Source organism: Triturus cristatus, chromosome 11 (assembly GCF_964204655.1).
Source record: "Triturus cristatus chromosome 11, aTriCri1.1, whole genome shotgun sequence".
Lineage (NCBI taxonomy): Eukaryota > Metazoa > Chordata > Amphibia > Caudata > Salamandridae > Triturus > Triturus cristatus.
In genome coordinates, this window is record NC_140594.1 from 152,676,768 (window position 1) to 152,697,825 (window position 21,058).

The 21,058-nt window shown below is 43.4% G+C and overlaps 1 protein-coding gene across 2 annotated transcripts in view; it reads right to left on the minus strand.

Moving 5' to 3' along the window:
- Positions 1 to 21,058, minus strand: part of OGFOD2 (2-oxoglutarate and iron dependent oxygenase domain containing 2) — a 107,212-nt gene that overhangs the window by 39,786 nt on the left and 46,368 nt on the right. For both annotated transcript variants that reach the window (XM_085632789.1, XM_085632790.1), the window contains exons 4-5: positions 16,398 to 16,497; positions 16,144 to 16,268 (exon numbers count right to left, since the gene is read on the minus strand). In XM_085632789.1, the coding sequence (XP_085488915.1) occupies positions 16,144 to 16,268; positions 16,398 to 16,497 (225 nt within the window). The remainder of the gene's footprint in view (positions 1 to 16,143; positions 16,269 to 16,397; positions 16,498 to 21,058) is intronic.

Sequence of the window (21,058 nt, forward strand, 5' to 3'; positions counted from 1 at the left end):
CCATGCAAGGTGCACAAAATCTGCTTCTTCCGCTCCACACCTGCGGCATTTTGCTTCTTCACGTAACCCATATTTGTGCAGTTTCCATGGTGTGTGATAGGCTTGATGTATGTACTTATAGTGTATTATACTTAAGTTACCATTGGGAGTCAATAATTCAGTTAAGGCGCAGCAAGTTTGCCATTCCTTATCTTCCAGTGGTTTGTCTAGTACTTTATTCCATCTCTCATGAGCTTTGCTCTTCCCTCCACCCATTTCAACTTGCATGGCACTCTATAACTTCGCTACTATATGAGCGATGTCTGGGTTTATTATTATCAGTTGTAGCGGTGCTAGCGTGGGTGGCTCATTGGGTAGGTGGGATAGAGCTTTTTTATTGCCTCATGTAATCTGTGATACGTGAATTCGAACAACAGCGTCCGGTTACTCACATATGAAAGATCGTGACGCGTAATGAATGTGCCATTAATATATAAATCTCCCCTTACCGCTAGGCCTACTTGCTGCAGCAGTTCCACACTGCCTTTGTCTTGTGTTACAGAGAGTGATGGATGTTGATTTAGCGGCATACTTGGTGCATACAATGGGTATTTATTGGTAATTCGGCCCATTTGTTGCCAAGCCGATGATGTAGCTTGTATTGTATTGATTTCATTTTTGGATAGGTGAGCTCTGTGGTGTGTCAGTATGTTAGCTAGTGCTATAGGATTAGTGTCTCCATCTTCTACCACAAGGTGTGGCAGATAACGTACCGGGTGATGCCAATAGTGTGCATATTATGCCTGTGTGCATAGATAATATAGTGATAAATCCGGTACTGTGAAACCTCCATGCATATATGGCAGGGTCAGTGTGTGTAATCCTATGCGCGCCTGCTTTCCCGCCCATATTAGTTTAATAAGGTTCGCATTCAGTCTTTTGAAGATTGGGGCTGGTGGGGTTATAGGGATGTTAGTGAATAGGTACAAAAATTTGGGTAGAATTACCATCTTTATGAGAGATATTCTATCTGCTAGGGATAATGGTAAGGAAATCCATCTGTTGATTTGTGTTTCGAGTTTATCAATTGCAGTTCCATAATGTGTTCTTAGTACTGTCTCTGGTTCTCTAAATATCCATATTCCTAAATATTTAATTGGATCCTCTTGCCAGGTTAGGGGGAATTCCTTGTGGTGCGGCTTTGTAATTTCCATTAGCGGAAGTACTGCAGATTTGCTTCAATTAATTTGCATTCCCGATTGTCTCCCAAATTTAATATATTCTCTGAGTACGGGCGATAGATTGATTCGTTGATCGCGTATATATAATACCACGTCGTCCGCATACATTGAGATGCCGATAGGGCGCAGATGAAATCTCAGCTCTGTGTGCACATGTTGTTATCTTATTTTATATGCTAGAGGTTCGAGTGCAATGGACAACAGTAAGGGGGATAATGGGCATCCCTAGTTGTGTCCCTCTTTGTATATGTATGACATCTGAAATGTGCTTATTTACTTTAATAAGTGCTGTGGGTTTTGTATATAAGAGTTTGATCCAATTTAGTAATATAGGTGGGAACCCTATTCTTTGCAGTATCGTGAACAGGTATGTCCACTCTACTTAATCAAACGCTTTAGCAGCGTCAAGAAGCACAGCTGTGGCTTCTAGCTCGGGGTTTTACTGGTGCAATAGCGCGAATATGGTGCGTATATTATGCGCTGTCGATCGTGCCGGTATAAAACCAGATTGATCTGGTAGCACAATGGCTTGCATGAGTGGTTGCAACCTAGTAGCAATAATCTTAGCTAATATTTTGGCATCCGTATTGAGTAGGGATAGCGGTCTATATGATCCGCTTTGCTCTGGATCTTTATCTGACTTCACTAACGCCACTATCAATGCTTCTCGTAGTGTTGGTGGGAGGATCTGCTGGTTCTAAGCATACTCATCCATTTCAGCGATGTAGAGGCTAATTAGCGCTGAGAATTCTTTATAGAACTCACCCGTAAAGACGTCAGGGCCAGGGGTTTTGCCATTGGGTAAAGTTTTTATGGCTTCTTGTATCAAGTCAGTGCTGATTGGTTGAGCCAAAAATTCCCGTTGGCTGTGCGATAACTATGCAAGCGCTATATCCATTACATAATCCGTTATTTCTGGCACGTTCGCTGTTTTTCGTGTCGCGTATAATGTCCCATATGTTTCCATGAATGTGCCTAATATGCCTTAAGTGTCCTAGTGCATTTTGCCTTGGGCGTCTACAATTTTAAGGATTGTTTGCTGTTTATGTTCAACACGCACTTTTGTGATAGTATCACGCCTGGTCTACCACCTTCCCCAGTATTCTAGCTATGTGTAGACGCCAGTGGCAGCTGGTGACATCCGAAAGTGGTAAGGCGTAAAATTTGCAGGGGAGTGCACAGCGGCAAGCGTAGTGAGCGAACCGGAACAACCTAAGGGGGGGTTGGGGGTTCTCCCCCCGAGAATTCTTTTTAAAAAGAGCAGGCAAATGGTGCATTTTCAAGCAAATTTGACAAAGCAAGAAGGTTAATAAAGCAATTCAACTGTTCGTCTGCATTAGGAGCCACACAGCTGTAAAAGTTTACTTATTTTATAAAATTATTTATTCAGGTTTTCTTTCAAAAGCACTAGATAGAATAAAGAGCACATTAACATAAACAAATACTTATACACAAAATAACAAAACATTAAATAGAAAGTAAAGGACAGCTGTCATCGCCTCGAGGCCCAAACAATAGCACAGTGGCACTATATAAAAGCAAAGTATTATGGCTTCATATTTAGCTTCCCGATATCTGTACATTTCTCATTTTTCTCAATCCCACCTCACCTCTTCCTCCCACTATCTCCTTTCAGTTCACTTCTCCTTTATTTTACCTGTGCCCAGGCCCCCTCTCCATTTTTCTCGCCCCATACTCCCTCTCCTCTACCATGTCTAAAAATCTTCCTTCTTTTTTCTTAAACTCCCACCTCTCTGGAAACATATCTAGTTTAAAGATCTTTCGAGTCGCTGGTGGAAAAACAGCAGAGAAAGATACGCCTTGGATGAGAGCGGCGGAGAAGCTGTTAAGTACTAGAGGGATGGGAGTGCAGAGTCGTGTCTGCCCTAAAGGAGAAAGGAAAGGCCCATGGACAGAGTGGTGTGGGACGGATGAAGTTCGACTGTTAGCTGGTCGGGACGGCTGTTGAGGTGCAGTGGTCAAGGGGAGAGGTATTCGTAGCGCCCAGGACTAAGCTCTCTGATAGGATGTGGGGGAGAGAGGGGGGGCAGTGACCGGATAGGGAGGAGATGTCGCCTGACGACCAGAGCTACCAACATTGCAAATGAGGAACCTGCTCCAGAGCGAGCTTTGCAAAAACCGGGCCTAGGCCAACACACAGGGAATTACTGTTTGGCATGAACGAAAATCACAAACCAGGTTGGCCCTGTAGCAACAGGACAGGGGTACGACTGAACATCATGGAGGGGGCACTTTCATCCCAACAGGGGGCGACAGGACCGTCTTACAATAGGGCACCTGGATCCAGATTGTTTTTTAAAAGCAGAATCAACACACAGTACTTGAAGCACGAGGAAAACCTGCAGCAGGTATAAACTTGTTAAATCGAGGTAGAAAGAGCAAGGCAAAAAAGAGCAGCAGGGCCTCTAAGCGCCCACACAGGATGTGGCTGCCGAGGAGCTGGAACAGTCACTGCCGGTATGACGCGGGGGGACTGCGCGTAGAGGGTGGGAGTTTTAAAAATAGTTAAAATAACTTACCTTAGCCGCCCGATACTGCTCCTGGGCCGGGTCCTGTGCCGCTTCTGCTGCTCCTCAGGAACAGGAACAGGCATGCTGCTCCCTCCCCTCCTGTAAGCCAATCACAACGCTGCAATGGCAGCGTTGTGATTGGTGGGGAGTCCCAGACGGCGCCATGCTGGGCACCAGTAGGGACGCCATTTTCTCTATGTAGGCTGCATGCAGCCCACATAGAGAAATTGTAGAGTGCGGACGACTGCTTTGGTCGGCCCCAGGGCCGACCAAAGAGTCAGGGCACTCATAGTGGTGCAAGCCACTCCTCGACCAACCAGCATGCCCGCCCCTAACGAGGCATACCCCTGCCGTTTGCCTTCTTGCAGCGAGAGAAGCAGAACATAAAATTGTATTTAAAATACCATTTTATTTTCTGCTTCTTGCACTGCGAGAAAGCAGTGGGGCGGCACTCCGACACCCTATTGGGGCAGCCGCCACTGGTCTATACATCGGGTAGTTCAATTAGCTTTCGGCCAATTCATTGTAATTGGTTAATTCTTCTCTAATGTTACTCAAAATGTCAGCATTGAGAGTATTGTCGTATTCTCCATCTACTTTCTTAATAGTGTTTTCACTTTTCTGTAACTGTGTGCGTATATCTTTAAATATTCCTGCATTAGTACTGATACAGACTCCTCATAGTGTTGCTTTGAATGCCTCCCATAGTATGCTTGCACTTTCTACTGAGTTTTTGTTTGTGTAAAAAAATTATTCTACTGCGGTTCGGATAGTTTCTTTATATATCGGGTCTAACAGGGCTATGGCGGAGGGATATACTTCCGGACGTCAAGAGTTAACATGACAGGTTTGTGATCTGATACCGTTTTTGGGAGGTGCCTGACTTCTTGTGTCCATGTACTGGCTATATCTGTCATTAACCAATAGTCAAGTCTAGACCAACTCCCATGTACGGAAGATGAATGGGTGCTTTCATGTATATGCGGATTTCGCATTCGCCAGATATCATGCATACTAAATTCCGCCATACCATTTAATATAGTCGTGGCTGCTCGCTGATGGTGCTCTGTTGTCGTGTGCGAGTGGTCTTGTGTTACATCTAGTGCAAAGTTTAGGTCCCCACCCCATATCAGTTCCATTTCTGGTAGTCCTCGTAGTTTATTCCAGATGGATGCAAAAAATTCAGGGTCGTCCACGTTTGGACCATATGTGTTAATAAGGGCTACCTTCGAACCTCTTAATATGCCAGTGATTTATCACGTATCTTCCTTGCGTATCTGATATTGTTTGTTCTGTTATGAACTGTACCCCTTTTTTTATTAAAGTCATGACTCCTCTGGCATATGAGGAGTATGAGGATGCGACCACTAGCTCAGCCCAACGTTTCCCAATGCCGTCTGCTTTTTGTTTGAAGAGGTGCGTCTCTTGAAGCAGGGCTATTTCTATGTGATCTCTATCTAGGTATGCTAGTACTTGCCTGATCTTTCTAGGGTTATGTAGTCCCCTTACATTACAGGTAAGTAGACTTATTGGTGATGTTTTACTGCTATTACTCATTAGGGCTGCTGTTTTGGTTATTACCGGCTAGTGGTGTATTCACGTTTCTGTTATGTGTAAATGCTGTTCGGTTGCTTATAGGATCAAGTGACCTACGTACTGGTGTGAGTTCGTCAATAATCATCGCTAAATGACATGCTGGAAGAAACAAAACCTATAACCCGTCCTTCCCCCCCCACCCACTTTAGCATCCCAATCATGCTAAAGACAGACCCATAACTTAACTGTTAACATCATCATAACTGCTTTGGGAATTACCGGTTAGGAGGCGTCCAGATGCCCGTATTACCATCCGCGATGCAGATGGGTCCAGAGTACCATAGTATCTATGGAGATCTTATGATATGAGAGGCAATATGCTGGATCATACCCGTATTACACTTTTTTGGTGGTCCTGCTATTAATTACATAGTTCCAAAGCATAATACGGTGATATATAAAATGTTGATGTTTTGATGACATTAGACGTGGAGGCCCTCTACACGAATATTCCTCAAACAGAGACACTTAGAGTAATAGAAGAACTCCTCCTTAAAGAAGAATGGATGTCCAATACTCCAGTTTCCTTCATTATGGAATGTGCCACCATAGCCATGTGCGAGAATTTTTTCCAGTTCCAAGACCAATTCTTTCACCAGACCCAAGGAACTTCTATGGGCAGTACATTCGCGCCGAGCCTGGCCTGTCTCTATGTAGCGGAATTTGAGCGCTTACACATAACAGATAACAACATCTACATCAACAACATCATCCTTTGGAAACGTTACATTGATGATATCCTTATCCTGTGAAAGGGAGACATAGGGACATGTGACAGTTTTTTCACTTGGGTTAACTCGTTGGACCCCTATTTGAAGTTCACCCGATCTATCTCCCCAACTGCTATTCACTTCCTTGACCTCACCATAACTCTACGAAGTGGCATCCTTTCCACCCATACTTACAAAAAACCGACGGACCGTAACAGTCTACTCCTGTATGGAAGTCATCATCCGAAAGCCCTGAGAACAACTTGCCCTTTGGCCAGTTCCTGCGACGCCGCAGAAACTGTGGGACATCCTCGGACTACAAAAGAGAAGCCAGCGTCTTAAGCAATAATCTTAGAGCACGCTGTTACCCTGACACCATCATTAAAAGATCGAGTAAAAGAGCCCTCAACAACAACCGGGAGGCACTCTTAGAACCTAAAGAAAAGAAGACAGAAGAGACTTTAACATGTGTGACCACTTACACATCAGAATCAAATAAAGTACAGAGGATTATTATCAAAAACTGGAAAATCCTCACCACGGGCAAACTGACGTTACCAAAACCAAGGTCACAACAAACGCACTAACAATCTACGTGATATTCTGGTACAACCAAAAACTACCAAGCTGACCTCACAGGGGACCCTGTGTGGTGCAACACCAGTACGAGGACACTACCCCTGTGGTGATTGTGGAGTATGTAACCTTACTAAGGCAACTAAAGTACTCACCCTAGAAGCAGGGCAAGTCTGGACCCAAAAGAGCCATACGAACTGTAATTCGAAAAACTGTGTGTATCTTATCACTTGCCCTTGCAACTTGAGATACATTGGCATGACCACATGCCCCGTAAAAACAAGAATCATGGAACATCGCAGCAATATACGGTGCGGTAGATCCACCACCAAAATGAGCACTCACTATATCTCGCTTCGACATGGACCTAATGAACTGCACTGGACGGTGCTCGGAAGTAATCCAATGTGGTCCAGCCAAAATTTTTTTGAAACTGAACAGAGATGGATCTTTCGCCTTTCTACTCAAGAGAGGGGTTTGAACGATGATATCCCGTGGGCAGCAATAACCTAACATCAACATCACAGAGGATGTTCCTGAGACTCTCTCAGCCCTCGCTACTGAATCATGACACATATTGAGACACCTTTTAATCATTCCAGTCCTACTTTCACTACACTACTGAGACTCAAGAGTAGGCGAGACCTTCCCTGTCTTCACTACTCATGTAGACACCTTCTCGTGTATCCTCCTTTTTATTTACCCCCTAATCTGTTTTGCATCGTCATCATTCACTCCTGACCTACCGGGTTTCACCACTGTTTGAAATTATAACTTCCTTGTCTCCAACATATAGCGCATCAAATAGCAATGGTAGACATTTTCTACTATTCCTTTTTAATCTTATTGCCTGTATAGGTATCCTTCATCTATATTTGAGTATATCCCTGAGACCAACACTATACATTTTATTAGGTACTGTGAAGTGCCATCATATAACCCCCTCTGATCACCATTCAGGCCCTTCACGGAGTCTTTTTTTCACTGAGGCAGGCTCGTTGTTCCGGGACAAGATGGCGCCCCCACGCGATTTCAGCGCTCCTCCCAGGTTTAAATACTCGGTCGGAACACGCTTTCGGTAATATTCAGGTGAGGACAAGACTCGTGGTGACTGAGGCGAGTCCGCACCCAGACTAGTGTAAGTCGAACGCTACGCACTTTTCTCCCCCAGCGAGCACAATCTTGTAAATGCATGTTGGCTTTCAACTCATACGTTTTGTAAAGCGCGAAACACTATCGCAGCCCTAGTTTATTTCTTATATATGTTCCCCATGTGACATACACACCCGTAGCCTGCAGAGACGTGCCTTTCACACACGCTGACCATGCATGTCACTTATGATCGCACACTGACCCCTGGTACACCATGCAGGTACCCAGCGACTCCGTTACCACTAGCGACTTTTTAACCCTTTTTCCCTTTGCTTTTACCGCGGGGTATACGTAATGCATGACGATAGTATGCACTTTTTTTGACCTACACTTGCTCCACCTATGACGCTCTGCATTGTTTTGAGCTTATCTGAAGGCGCGGTTCACGCCCCTATAAGCAATGTTTGACCTCCGCTGTTCCGTATACAGACCCTACACTCCTTAGAGGTAAGACCTGTTTCTGGCTCATCTCTGACCATAGATTACGATAATGTTTTTCCTCTTAGGTCCCAGTAGATTGTTTTACCTTCATTTCCCACGTTAGTTCATTTATTCCACTTAACTTTGTTTTATCCCATTTGTATTTTTCATACTAGAGACCTCGCATCTAACACGGGCACCTTGTCGATTCCTGTAACTTTGGACAGGTTTTACCTCTACCAGTTGCTGATGGGATTATTTTCCATGTTTTCCTTTTGCCCTCCCCTTTCTTGTCTCCATTTCTCCAGGTGGAGCCACTCTACAAGAACCCTGATTTAGGGTCTTTTTTACATTTGGGGTAGATCCCATCCCTTTACTGACCGACAGTGGTCACTACACATATAGATTCACCTCCGGTCCTGAAGAAGTGCCCCTCTATCTCGGAGCACCTAAGGCACGAAACATGTTGACCACAGTCAACCATAGGCTACCCAGATACCTTGACTCATTGCAGTAGCCCCACTAGTTTTACTTACTCCCAGCCCTGACACTCCAATAAAAGAATCAACAGGGCCAGGGCCTATCTTAATCACTTTTTCTACACCAACTAGGAGCCATTGACTTGCTTCACTCACACACATTCTTCACATACGGCGTTATCAGATCAGAAGATCTCTGCTAAAGATGCTACCAGGCCCGTTGGACATTGCAGCGCCGGTCCGACGAGGAGCGCCCCATGATGAAGCATGACACCCTAACAGGTGTGTGACGACATTAAGATCTGAAATACAGATCTCCCCCCCCCCTGTGACTACAAAATTGCAGGCAGTTAGTGATCCTTATCACCTCAGCCTCAAGAGAGGAACTGTTTCCTTGTTGATATATCTATATATAAAATGTAACACAACCTTGGTACCTGCATTCTGTCTGTTTGGGCCGTTATAGGAAAGGGCAGCGAGCAGCATAATTATAAAATAACATATGAAATAGTTGCAGTGTTCATAGACGACTTTTTGGAAATTAAGTTCTTTAGTTCACTATGTAGAGTTCCAGTAATGGGACCTTTACCTTCTTGGTCATAGTTGCATTTAAACCTATGTCCTGTAACATGGAGTGTGATCCACGGACAGATATGTGCTTCGGCCTATGAACTCGAGTTTGTAGGCGATGGGGATCTTCTAGAGTTTGCTTGCTTTGATCGCAGATGGTTAAGGAAGTACTGAGCCGCTTTCGGTGTTGCCAAAATCTTTGTTTTTTGCCCTCGTGCGTGACAAAGTAGCCTTGCAGGGTACAGCATTGTGTAAGGAATATCCATGTTGCCCAGTTTCCTCGTGACAGGATCTGAGATCGTAAAATCAGGGTACAGCGATATCTCGCAACCATTGCCGTTGATCCGTTGTTTCTCCCTCGCTAGGCGAAGTGCTGTATCCCGGTCTCTATAGTTTAGGATTCTAGCCACTATAGGTCTTGGTGGATCACCTGGTGGTGGTCTGGGGGCAAGAGATCAGTGCGCTCTTTCTTCTATAAGTATAGGAGATATGTGTTCCTCGCCAAAAATTTCTTTTAACATTTTTTCAACATAATCTTCGAGGCGGCCTGTGTTGGTACTCTCAGGGATTCCCATTATACGTAGATTATTTCGGCGTGACCTGGCTTCAAGGTCCTCATTCTTTGTTTTTATTACCTCTAGAAGTTTATCCATATCACTGCATTTTCGTGCTGTTGCATTGGACTCATCTTCGACCGAGGAGACTCGCTGTTCCACAGCGTCTAGACGTTCACCTTGTTTGTCTAGTTTGGTAGACATATTGCCCATTCTTACCGTTACCGTGTCTATTTTCCCGTCGATAGTTTGCAGGCTTTGATGAATGGCAGTCAATGCGGCTTGCATTTTGGCTTTGGTGGTTTGCTCCGTCTCTGGTTCGGCGTCTGCGTTCACACCAGGGAGTCTGGGGGTTCTTTGAGGCTCAAAGGGCAATTTTGTTTGCTGTTTGTCGATTTTGCACAATCTCCACTGTTGATTAGCATACAACAGAACTGCAGTCCGCTGCCACAGGCGGGGGATGGCTTTTTGTGTGCGCGTTTCTGTATGATCTGCGGCGCAGACCGCTCTCTGCTGTTAGGTTTGTACAGTTGCCTTTTATGTTCTCTTCTATGCACGTTCTTTTCTATGCACGTTGTACAGCCTGTTGAGTTCTTGGGTACTTACACAGATTTAGGGCAGTATTACTATGCAGTGTTGGAGTTATTGCGTATGAAATGGAGTCTATATCTTACTGCAAGTCGAGTATTAGCTATCCAAGCATAGGTGGCTTCCTGCCCTCTATTGTCACTGGAGATCTTGCTAGGGATGCTTCCCTTAGTCGTCGCATTACTGGGTTGTGTTATATGGGTGCTTTAGTGCCTGCGATCAGGTTTTAGGCAGGTATTGCTCCCCATAGTGTTGTGGATGGCGCCGCTGTCATTAGATTCATCCGGGAGACCGCATTTTTCATGGGTGGCAGTTACACTTTACTGAACCCAGCAAGGGAGCCGGCATCTGTCGGGTCTTTATATAGCTTCTGCTTCCTTCGCGTGTGAGGTTTCACATGTGTCGGCTGCTCCGTATGGCCTCACGCTAGATCGGTAGCTGGGCGAGGGACGCTACTACAACTGGCGCCTGTTATCGTTGGGGGTGCGGCAATTTTGCAGGTTCATGGCCAATAGGTGAGTGTGCCTTCGCAGCATTGTATGATGGAGCTCAATTGCAGACGTCTGAAGGTCGCGCCATGCGGCAGCTGGCGGCAGTCAGCGTTAGGGCATCGCGCCTCAGAGCACATTGCCTGCGTTGTCTTCATGTTGCGGGTGTCTTCCATAAGTTACTTGCCGTTGCAGCACATCAACAGGAGCTAGGATAAGAGATAGGATAGTGGACCCAGTTCACTTCGGGGTTTCTATGTCCGCGGGATGGTTACTTCCCCGCTGCGCGCCGCCATTTTGCATTCTCAGGGGATTTCACGTCTCTCCCCCGTTTCTTCGCCCACGGACAGATTCACAGGCTTTCAGCAGCCGCAACGGGTCGCATTTACCTTCTGATTTCAGAATCTGTTATCGTTGTGTTTAGATGCCTCACATATCTGCTGATATTTAGCTGATGTTCATTCCGGCTAGCAGAGCAGCACTAGCGCGCGGCCATCTTGCATCGGGCTCTCTAGTGCCCCCGACGTCGGGGAAAGTTGAGTAAGATCGACCAGCCTCGTTTCGGATCCACAGGGGCCCTCCAGATTCGGGGCCGGAGCCGCCAACGTTAAAGGCCTATGGTTCACAACTGACTTTGCGGGGCACAAAGGCGCACCAGCGGTGCTGGGCTGCCCAGAAATGAGGTACAAGGCCTCAAAGAACTTTTGGATTTTGTCAGGAGACGCTTGTGCTCCCCAAAAAGCGTGGCATCGTCTCAGAAGGCTGCTCCGGAGACGGACCTTTCGAGCGTTGACGCTCGGAGTCCTGCATCGCGTTGGCCAACAGATGGGGTGAAGTCAAAGAACGTTTGTGCTACTTTGACTTCTTCTTGTGTTTTCCTGTCTTACCCAAAGACCACCCCAACGACTTGCGACGAGGAGTGTAGGCTCCACGACCGCCCTCAAGACCTTCATCTTGAACGAGAACAGGAGCAACGCGGATCCAAGCACTGGGCCTCTAGTAGCTTTGTGGACCACTCCCGCAAAGCCTTCGGGTTTATGGCCCGGCACTTGGATCATGACTTCGGGTCGTGGTCGTATTTCAGGCACCAAACGCACATGAGGTGCCGATCTGTCTAGGGAGGGGTGGGTGGAGGGGGAGTTTTCAAGTTTAAGGTTTGCTGAAAGTAGGTTGTAAGTTCTGTAGGTAGTTAGGGGAGCAGAGGGACAGCGATCAAAAGCGGGCAGCGGGGTTCTTCACCGGAAGTATGCTCCTGACAGTTTCGTATTAATGTGCCATGTTTCTATATGACGCCGCCCGGCCTCTGGGATGTGGGCAGTACGGCTGTGTATACTACACGGATTAATGATTAAGGGGAGGATGGGAAACCTGCATTATTGACATGCATCCTGGTTGCTGTAAGCTGTACTTGGTCCTGCAATAAAAATGGTTTGACAAAAAAAAAAAATGAGGTGCCGATCTGTCACGGACATCACCTGGTGACAGGAGCCGCAGGGCTTGAAGCCGGTCCGACGTTAAGTCATCCTCGATGCACCAGGAGTCCAAGACTCAAGAAAAAAGTCAACAAAAGTAAAAAAAAAAGACTAGCCAAAAAACAGCTAATGAGTAAGCTCTCTCTGGATCTGTGCCAAGCTGGCGTGGAAAGAGAAAGAACTGCCATCAGAGAGCATGGGTGGCATCGATATAGGTCCTAGAACGTCATCACGGCACCTACAACACCCACGACGGACGCAGAACCAACTGACATCACCTAACGACCCGAACGGGTACTGCAGAAGAAAAATATACGGATCCAGACTGATGCTTGGGGAAATTCAAAAGGTAAGGAATCCACAACTAATAGTCTCTATCAGATACGAAAGGATGATCCGCCCAGAAATGGACACTGTAGAGCCTCGGCTGCGACAAAGCCATATGTCTAATATTAGTTGATGCCCAGAAAATAAATTGTAGTGAATGGGGAACAGACTGAGGCTCTTGTGGTATCCATAACTTACCGTTATTAGGAGTTAACCAGTCAAATGTAGGGGATGGTCCTCTGTCAACAAGTAATGCTGGATATTGGGAACCATAGTGTCAACTTTTGTAGGTGATCCCCTTTTGGAAATGTTAGGTTATTTATTCAGCCAATTAAATTAAGACAGTTTACATTGTATTTTAGAGACAAGCTTGGTCGGTATCTGGATAACAACACAGAGTAGTCTTGGAAGAAATTTCAGTTTGATACTATTCATTTACAGATTTCATGAAACAACAAGTTGATTAAATGCCTTAAGATCACCAAAAAGGGGTAGCAATTCTGGCACCTTCAAGCAGGAAAGATCATCCATCTAACAGGGTTTTATTGCCTCCATAACACTTGATTCTATCAACAACTCATTTATAGTGAAAGAGGACCTCAAGGGTTATTACAAGGGTCAAATCTATAGAGACATTTAAAGCAGCAGAGTTGCTTTCAGTAATTAACTTTTATTCTAGAAAGATGTTAAAGACTCTGGAAACTTTCAAAAAGGACTGCAGGGGGAAACCAGGTTTCCTCGTCAAGCTGTTTTTAAGTGTTTGAGCAGAAGGTCCCATTAGTAAGGCAAAAATAAATGGTTAAAGGGGAAACCCAGTCTTGTCTGGCTCCACAATCCAAACTATTCAGAAGTCTTTCTGTTAACCTCAATCTAATTTTAGGAAAGATATAATTAGCCAACTTATATTTTTTAAACATTGGCCCAAAGCAGTTGAATGAATGACCAGACTAGAAAATGAACTGCCTTCTCCATGTGAAGCAGATGTCAATAACAGCAATCAACTCCTAATATATTACGATGCTTGTCTGATTTGTACATAATATTGGGTAGAACATCTTCAACGCAATGAACTAAAACCAGAAGCTGAAAGTGAAACTATTATTACTTTAGTGATGTCACTGGTAATGTAAGTGTTCAAGTGATATGTGATGTTATTACTTGTGATGTAATCTGTAATGTCATATGTGAATTCATGAGCCGTGTATTTTGGTTATTGTGTTGCACACTGTCCTGGCAGATTTGATTGTTTTTTATATTTTTTAAATAATTATTGCATACTGACTGATCTTAGTTCTGATCTTGATCATTACTTCCCATAAAGGCCACGTTGGTGAATTACATAGCCACCAAAGCCCTACTGGATACTAAATCGACACAGCCTGGGTAAGGCCAGGGACCACTGTCTCCCTTTCTCATGCAGCTTCTAGAAAAAGAGGTCCTAACCACTGACTCAGCATCCTGGAAGCCCACAATTCTCAAACTCTCAAATGTTACAGTTTTTCGTGAAGGCCCTTGTGTTTAGGGAAATAGTAAGTGTCCACAGCTTTGTCACATAATTCCTATCTGTCATTCATACAGCAAAATTACTTTCGATGGTGGAGACATAAACAGACATAGCGCTTGGTAGCCGTCTGAAGAGAACACAATCACCCAGGACTCCTAAGCAGATTGGTAAATGCTTCTTACATCGAAGATATCCTGCCAAATTCCAGCTATTGTAAAACATTTTTCACATTGTCTTATAAATTACTCTTAACTAATGTAACTCATTGTGGCAACCTAAACTCATGTTCCCTTCTTGAGCAACCCGCCTCGAGATGATTTAATCTGTAATACATGCACAAAAAGCCTCTCTCAAAATATACTATGATACACCTACTTTCCCTTTGTCCTCTTTTTTGAGCTCTCTTCCTCTTCTGTGGTTTCAATTATCTGGGCTGAGTTATCTTCAGACAGGAGATGATCTATAAGGGAACAGTATACCCACAGGCTGGAGTTCAGACAACACCTATCATCATCATCAAGGGCATCCCCCCTTCATCCTGGCATCAGTCCAATTGGAGGATGGCTATGGTGAACATGGCAACTAACACACTATGTTTCCTCACAAATAAGGGGGTACCTTTCTCTTTCTAGTGGCTTCTTAATATTAAAATAACAGGCCCAGAGAGGCAGAGTGAACAGGAAGCGGAACCAATTTATTTTCATGGTAATTTTTACATAAAAGATTACTCTTTATTCAATCAGACTCTGCTTGTCTCAATACAGTTGTATGAAAGACCATAAGGTCTGACTCTATTTTGACTAGGCCGAGACGCAATTTTTCTTCATTTTTGCAGAGTCATCAACATGAGTGCATCAACTCAGGTGATGTTTCGTCTGTCCTTATCTTTCCAAAAACCTGTAAAAGTGTGAAGTCACTCAGACAATGACATTGAAAAGATACCTGATACAACATCAGTCTGGAACAAGTGGCTTGTTATGTCGATTTCAAGGTCAAACAAGAACAGTGTAGTCTGAACTGTCATATTTTTACCTTATTTGTTAACGAGGATGCATCGTACACTAGCATGTTAATGCACATAGCCTATGTTCCTAATGTGAAATGAGAAATTCCCATTTTACATAAGATATGGTATAAAAGGCATGACACTTGAGCGTTCTCCCCAGATTATCACGCAAGATACTGTCAGATAATATCTTGACTGCGAGAGATGCTGCTGCATCGCATTTTCTACTGAAAGTTAATATTAAGTCCACGTCCGGGAGGAGAGGAGCTGATGCAACACAAGTTTGCCTTTCGCAGGGAACACTGCCTCCCCGACTACCGATAATTAAAGCTTCTAGCTGTAAACCAATATTTAGTGTTCTGATGCTCCTTAAGAAACTCTAGACGTAAGGTATACTACTCCATGCTCTCCTATTGTAGCGCATAGTAGTAGGTTTTAGGGTGTTAGGTTTTTAAACAACATTTTAACAATGGTAGAAATGTTCATTTTATTCTTGTTGTTCGCAACATTCATTTGTGCTATTTAATTATATTTTTGTGGTTGTTTTAGATGTGCTAAGCAACAGGGTGAGCCTATTAAAATAAACACTTTTAGTTAAATTTTCTTTTTCTTAGTGCAGTTTGTGTGTGTAGTATTGATAAGAACAAAAATATGTTTGTTTCCAATCACCATGGCGTCCTTGGATCCCTGTTTAAGGACTTTTAGTAACCCAAAAGCATTGACACGTCTTCGTCTATGTATTGAATGGGGTTCTGTGAGGCTACAAAAACCTGTCTTTCACATTCAAATGTTGGTGTATTGAAATAAGTTCACTCATGTTGCCCGTGGATGTGAAAACAAAGCTTGCAGTGCTGAATCAAAGATTGACTTTATGCAACAACATCACATGATGTACAATGCGTGTACTAAAATGCCTACACTGAAGAAAATAATTTGCATTTTTTTCTTACCCCATAGTTGTTCATGGAATTTGGCCTACCCTTAGGCAGCTCAGATTTTTCAAAGTTTTCCAATTCTTCAATGAATTGGCTGCAAAATTCCTGAGTGAACACTGGAAACCGATAGATCCTCTTGTCTAGAAAAATTATAAATTATGAAATAATCTAAGATTACATTAAGAAGTTCTGTTGGTCTGTATAAACAGATGTTTGCAGCTCATATAGGCATTATGCAATCACTGCCACAACACAATCTTCTGCATTACCTGAAATGGACTGTATTCGACTCAGCAGGCCATCAAGATCAGCATCTTGGGATCTACAGAATCGTACGATCTCCAAAAACGTAGGCGCCAAAAATGAATCCTTGGAACGATAAAGAGAGTACATGTGAGAAGAGGAAAGGGGGTGGTAAAAAACTATTTAGGAAATAGTATGGCAGTATCTTCTAGCTCTAAGTAAAATAAAAAAAATTATATTTTTTTCAATAAACACTGCGTTTACACCGGAAGCTCACCTGACCTCAATGTTACATCAATTCCCTAGTTCCAAAGAGCTAAACATCACACAGTATTTGATGATGTGCACTAGAAACTTAAAAATGCAGGAGAGGCAGTGATTAGGCAAGAATCCCTGTTTACGTATGGTTGAGGGATAACATAAAAAAGACGTGCAAAATTGAAAAGGATAAGACATTTAATGGAGGTCAAGAAATAATGTGGGTTGGACAAAATGGAGAAAATTTGTCATAAGTTATCACAAAAGCAATAAGAGTGTCATGATAAATTTAACTAGGGGATTGCTGAACTACATCGCTTATTTTCAGTGTAGCAATGGAAGCATTTGGTAACCTCTAGGGCAGGCGACTTCAACGAGTAGCTCGTAAGATACCAGTAGCTCTCTAGGTCCTTGAGAAAAGCTCTCCTGTGTGCAGCCCAGCCTACTACAATAAAAGCTTTTGCTTGGTTTGAATTATTATTTGAATGCCAAAATAAAAAAGCATATATGCAGGATGAAAATGTATTTTCAGAACTCATAAGCTGTTGCTTGGAGAAAAATGTTTGCATTTTCAAAGTTATTATTTGAGTTTGAGAGTGTTATTACTCCCATTACCTTGGTGCCAGAGGGTGCAGCTGTGGCTGTTATGTATTACTCATGTAGAGGGTACTTACTACTGCTAGGATTCCTGCCTAATGCACTGATGTAATAATTGTTGGCAATCTTGGATTGGGTGGCCACAACTACATCACTAATATTAGTTCCTCTGGATGATTTTCATTGAACTTAAGAGTCTCTTGTTACAGAAAGGGTTGAAGAGCCCTGCTCTAGGGAGTGTCCTGTGATTACTAATGACTGTAGAAGATATAGCAAGAAAGGGATTTTCAGGAATGTTTGTGAGATGCATTTGAAGCAGGATATGAAAAAGACTGTGTAGACTTTAGGACTTCAAGTGCTAGGGAACACTAACAGCTCACCTTATTGAGAAATATTCACCATGAGATGGAAGATCAGAACCTAGGTGGACCTACATTTACATGTCATCCTAATTCCCAGAGAAATGTTTCAGCACGAGTTGGCTGTGAAAGGTGAATCCATTCATTTTATGGGTTTATTTCTGTAGATGTTTAGTTCATAGGCACGTTTAATTTGAGTGAGATTAATTTTTCAGAGTAGAAGATGTCAATTGAAAGTTGGAAGCATCAGCACTATTTACATTGATTGGCAGGGTTTTGAACCATGGATCAAAGAGATCAGCACTTACCCACAGAGAATGTGGAGAGACACGGACTTGTTATGCAAGTTTTGTATCAGTCCAAAAATATGATCCGGTCTATTTTGAACCATTGCTAAAGCCTGTATAATAGGGAATGTAGCAAAGAAGATTTGCTCCAAATTATTTTGGACAGCAGCAAATAATAGATCAAACACACCCTGCACTCATTTTACTTGCTACAAAATTGAATTGATACTTTTCGCTTCTAATTAGAATGAGACAAAATCCCCCTTTTCAATTTTTGATCACATATACAGTAAAATAGCACAACATTAGGTTGTTCTATTATTTCTAACAAGTAATTCATGGTCCAGGATGTGTACGTTAAAACATGTAAAATAATTTATGATGAAAAAGTGTGTCATATTTCATCAACAATTGCACAGCTCATTTCCTTCTCAAAGTGGTTGAAATGGATGAGCTCTGTTTTTTGACAAATTCACAATTTACAAAATAGGCACTGAAGGTGCACAATAACCTGCCTAAAATCACATGCTTTTAACACACAATCATTTTAAGGTAGGGGTTGACATATATTGTGAATAAAGTTTTCTTGTGGTGCTGACAGATCTGTTATAGAATAGACTGGAAAGAAGGTACAGCCAAGGGTCTTGCTAGCAAAGCATTCGAGATGGTGACCCCCTTTCTCCATTGTGTCCATAAAGAAAGAGGAAGATTATGTTCATGTGTGTGTATGTCTGAGAGAAGATGAACACACTCTACATACTAGTGGTGAGGACAGATGCTATCTATTGAGGGAAAAGACAACATTAGTCCTCCTACTGGTTCATTATCTAGTTTGGCTGGCCTCTTCTGTTTTAAACATGCATCACACCAAATAATTAGGAATGTGTATGTAGTGTCTAATTTGTAGGACGGCATTCAAAGGTGTCCCAATTCCCTTCTTCTGTGTCCCCAACTTTCTTGCCTACCCTCTTCTCACGCCAGCGCACCACTACTTCATCTTCTAAGTACCCTACACTTCTCCTTTCATCTCCAGAATAAGTGCTTTGAGGTGGCAGAAACGAAACATGATGGGGCTATAAAAACACCAGAAAATTAATGTATGTGGAGCCTGAAAATGAGCATGAACCAAAACTACACTTTCTCTAAAGAAGAAAATAAATTGTGTCCTGATAATCAAGGGAAGAGGAAGGCAGATGAAAGTGAGAAATGCAAAGGAGTCAGGGTGGGGCTGGAGGCGGTACACAATAACCAAAGAAGCTGTGCAGTCCTCTTTTGGGGTTTAAGTCCAAACTCAGGTACACAGTGTTAGAAGAAGTTTATTCTGACCCTATTGTGAAATGCAAAGGATTCAGGGTGGGGCTGGAGGCGGTACACAATAACCAAAGAAGCTGTGCAGTCCTCTTTTGGGGTTTAAGTCCAAACTCAGGTACACAGTGTTAGGTTTAGTCTGACCCTATTGTGAAATGCAAAGGAGTCGGTGGGGCTGGAGGCGGTATACAACAGCCAAAGAACCTGTGCAGTCCTCTTTTGGGGATCAAGTCCAAACTCAGGTACACAGTGTTAGTACCAGTTTAGTCTTACTCTATTGTGAAATGCAAAGTAGTCGGGTCACGGGAAATAGTGTGTGTATCATGGACAGCTTTTGTAAAGCTATATTGTGACTGGGAATTGACGGTGCCCCAGGATTGGACCAAGTGGAATGTTATTTCACGATTGTAATTATATGTGGATGCAGCTGTGTAATGCAAACGTTTGGTTATTAAAAAAAAAAAAACAGCAAACCATTTTCAAACGTAGTGAACAATGTCCTCTTAGAAAAGCATGCTTGCACTTAGAAATCCTGGAAGAAAGTTGTAGTATCCAGTTTTCAGCTATAGGCTAATACTGTTGCAAGTATCCCACTGTCTGTGAACAATAAACTTTCTGAAAGTAGACAGGTGATTTCAAAAGACAAGGTGCAGTTTAATGAAAGACCTTGGAGCAAATCAAAATAAACTGATGGCCAGCCTGCATGTAAAAACACACACATTATGGAGCACGATATGTTCTCTTCTCCTGTGGAGTTGTCAGTCTGGCTTTGTCAAAAATATACAGGCTTGGGATAAGGTGAGATTAGCAGTTAATGTTTCTGATATGGCAGAGTGGGCCAAAAACAAGACCATTCTTCTCTCTCTTGATGCAGAGTTGGCCTTATAAAGATTGCACTGGCCATACTTTCGAGCTGTATTTAGAGGAACTGGTCTTGGCCCTCATATGACAACATACGTGTTGGCCAATTATGCCGCCCCTGTAGCGTGAATTAAGGTCAAGGGTGTCTACTCCTCCTCGATCCCTCTCAATAGAGGAACTCGACAGGGGTGTCCACTGTCCCCTTTGGCATTCACTCTACCGATCGAACCACTGATTCATCGCCTAGAAACTAATCCTAACATTTAAAGTATCAAGGTAGATGGGGAACACTATAAATTGGCCCTGTTTGAGTATGATGTGTTGAGTTTCCTGATGTGTTCCGACACTTCTCTCCCGTAACTCTTGGATAAACTGGCACAATTTGAAACCGTTTTGGGATTTCACATCAACGACATGAAATCTAAAGGAATGGTATTGTGTGACCCAACAAATTGCTCCCAACAACTGTTCTCCATGTCGGACCTGGGGCGAGCGGGCATGTCCACACAGTACCTTGGTGTATTTCTTACAGGGTTCGTTAGCAGCCTCTATGAATGCACCGTGTCCCCTGTGCTTGAGGTTCTGCTTAAAGATCTCTATCGATTGGGCCAATTAGACATTTCTTTTTTTAGGCCGAATAAACAGCATTAAAATGATCTTTCTGCCCAGGTTGTGGTGTGTGGCACAGACCCTTCCACTGTGGTTCCCCAACAAAACCCTGAACCATAGCCAAAAACAGCTACTACATTTCATCTGGAACAACGGCGCAGCAAGGTTGTCCAGGGCTACAATATATAAAAGAACTACAGTTGGGACTTCCCAAACTTGCCTACTACAACCACGCTTCAGGATTGCATTCTGCTCTGGACTGGCATAGTCTCCCATATACTAAACCTTGGGAAATATTTGAGAAGAGGTGTTCCCTTCTCCACCTCCACCAAAATATGTAGATAAGACCCAGAGACCGCTTTCCTCACTCAGTGACGCAGCTCTATACCAAGACCACACTTTTGAAAT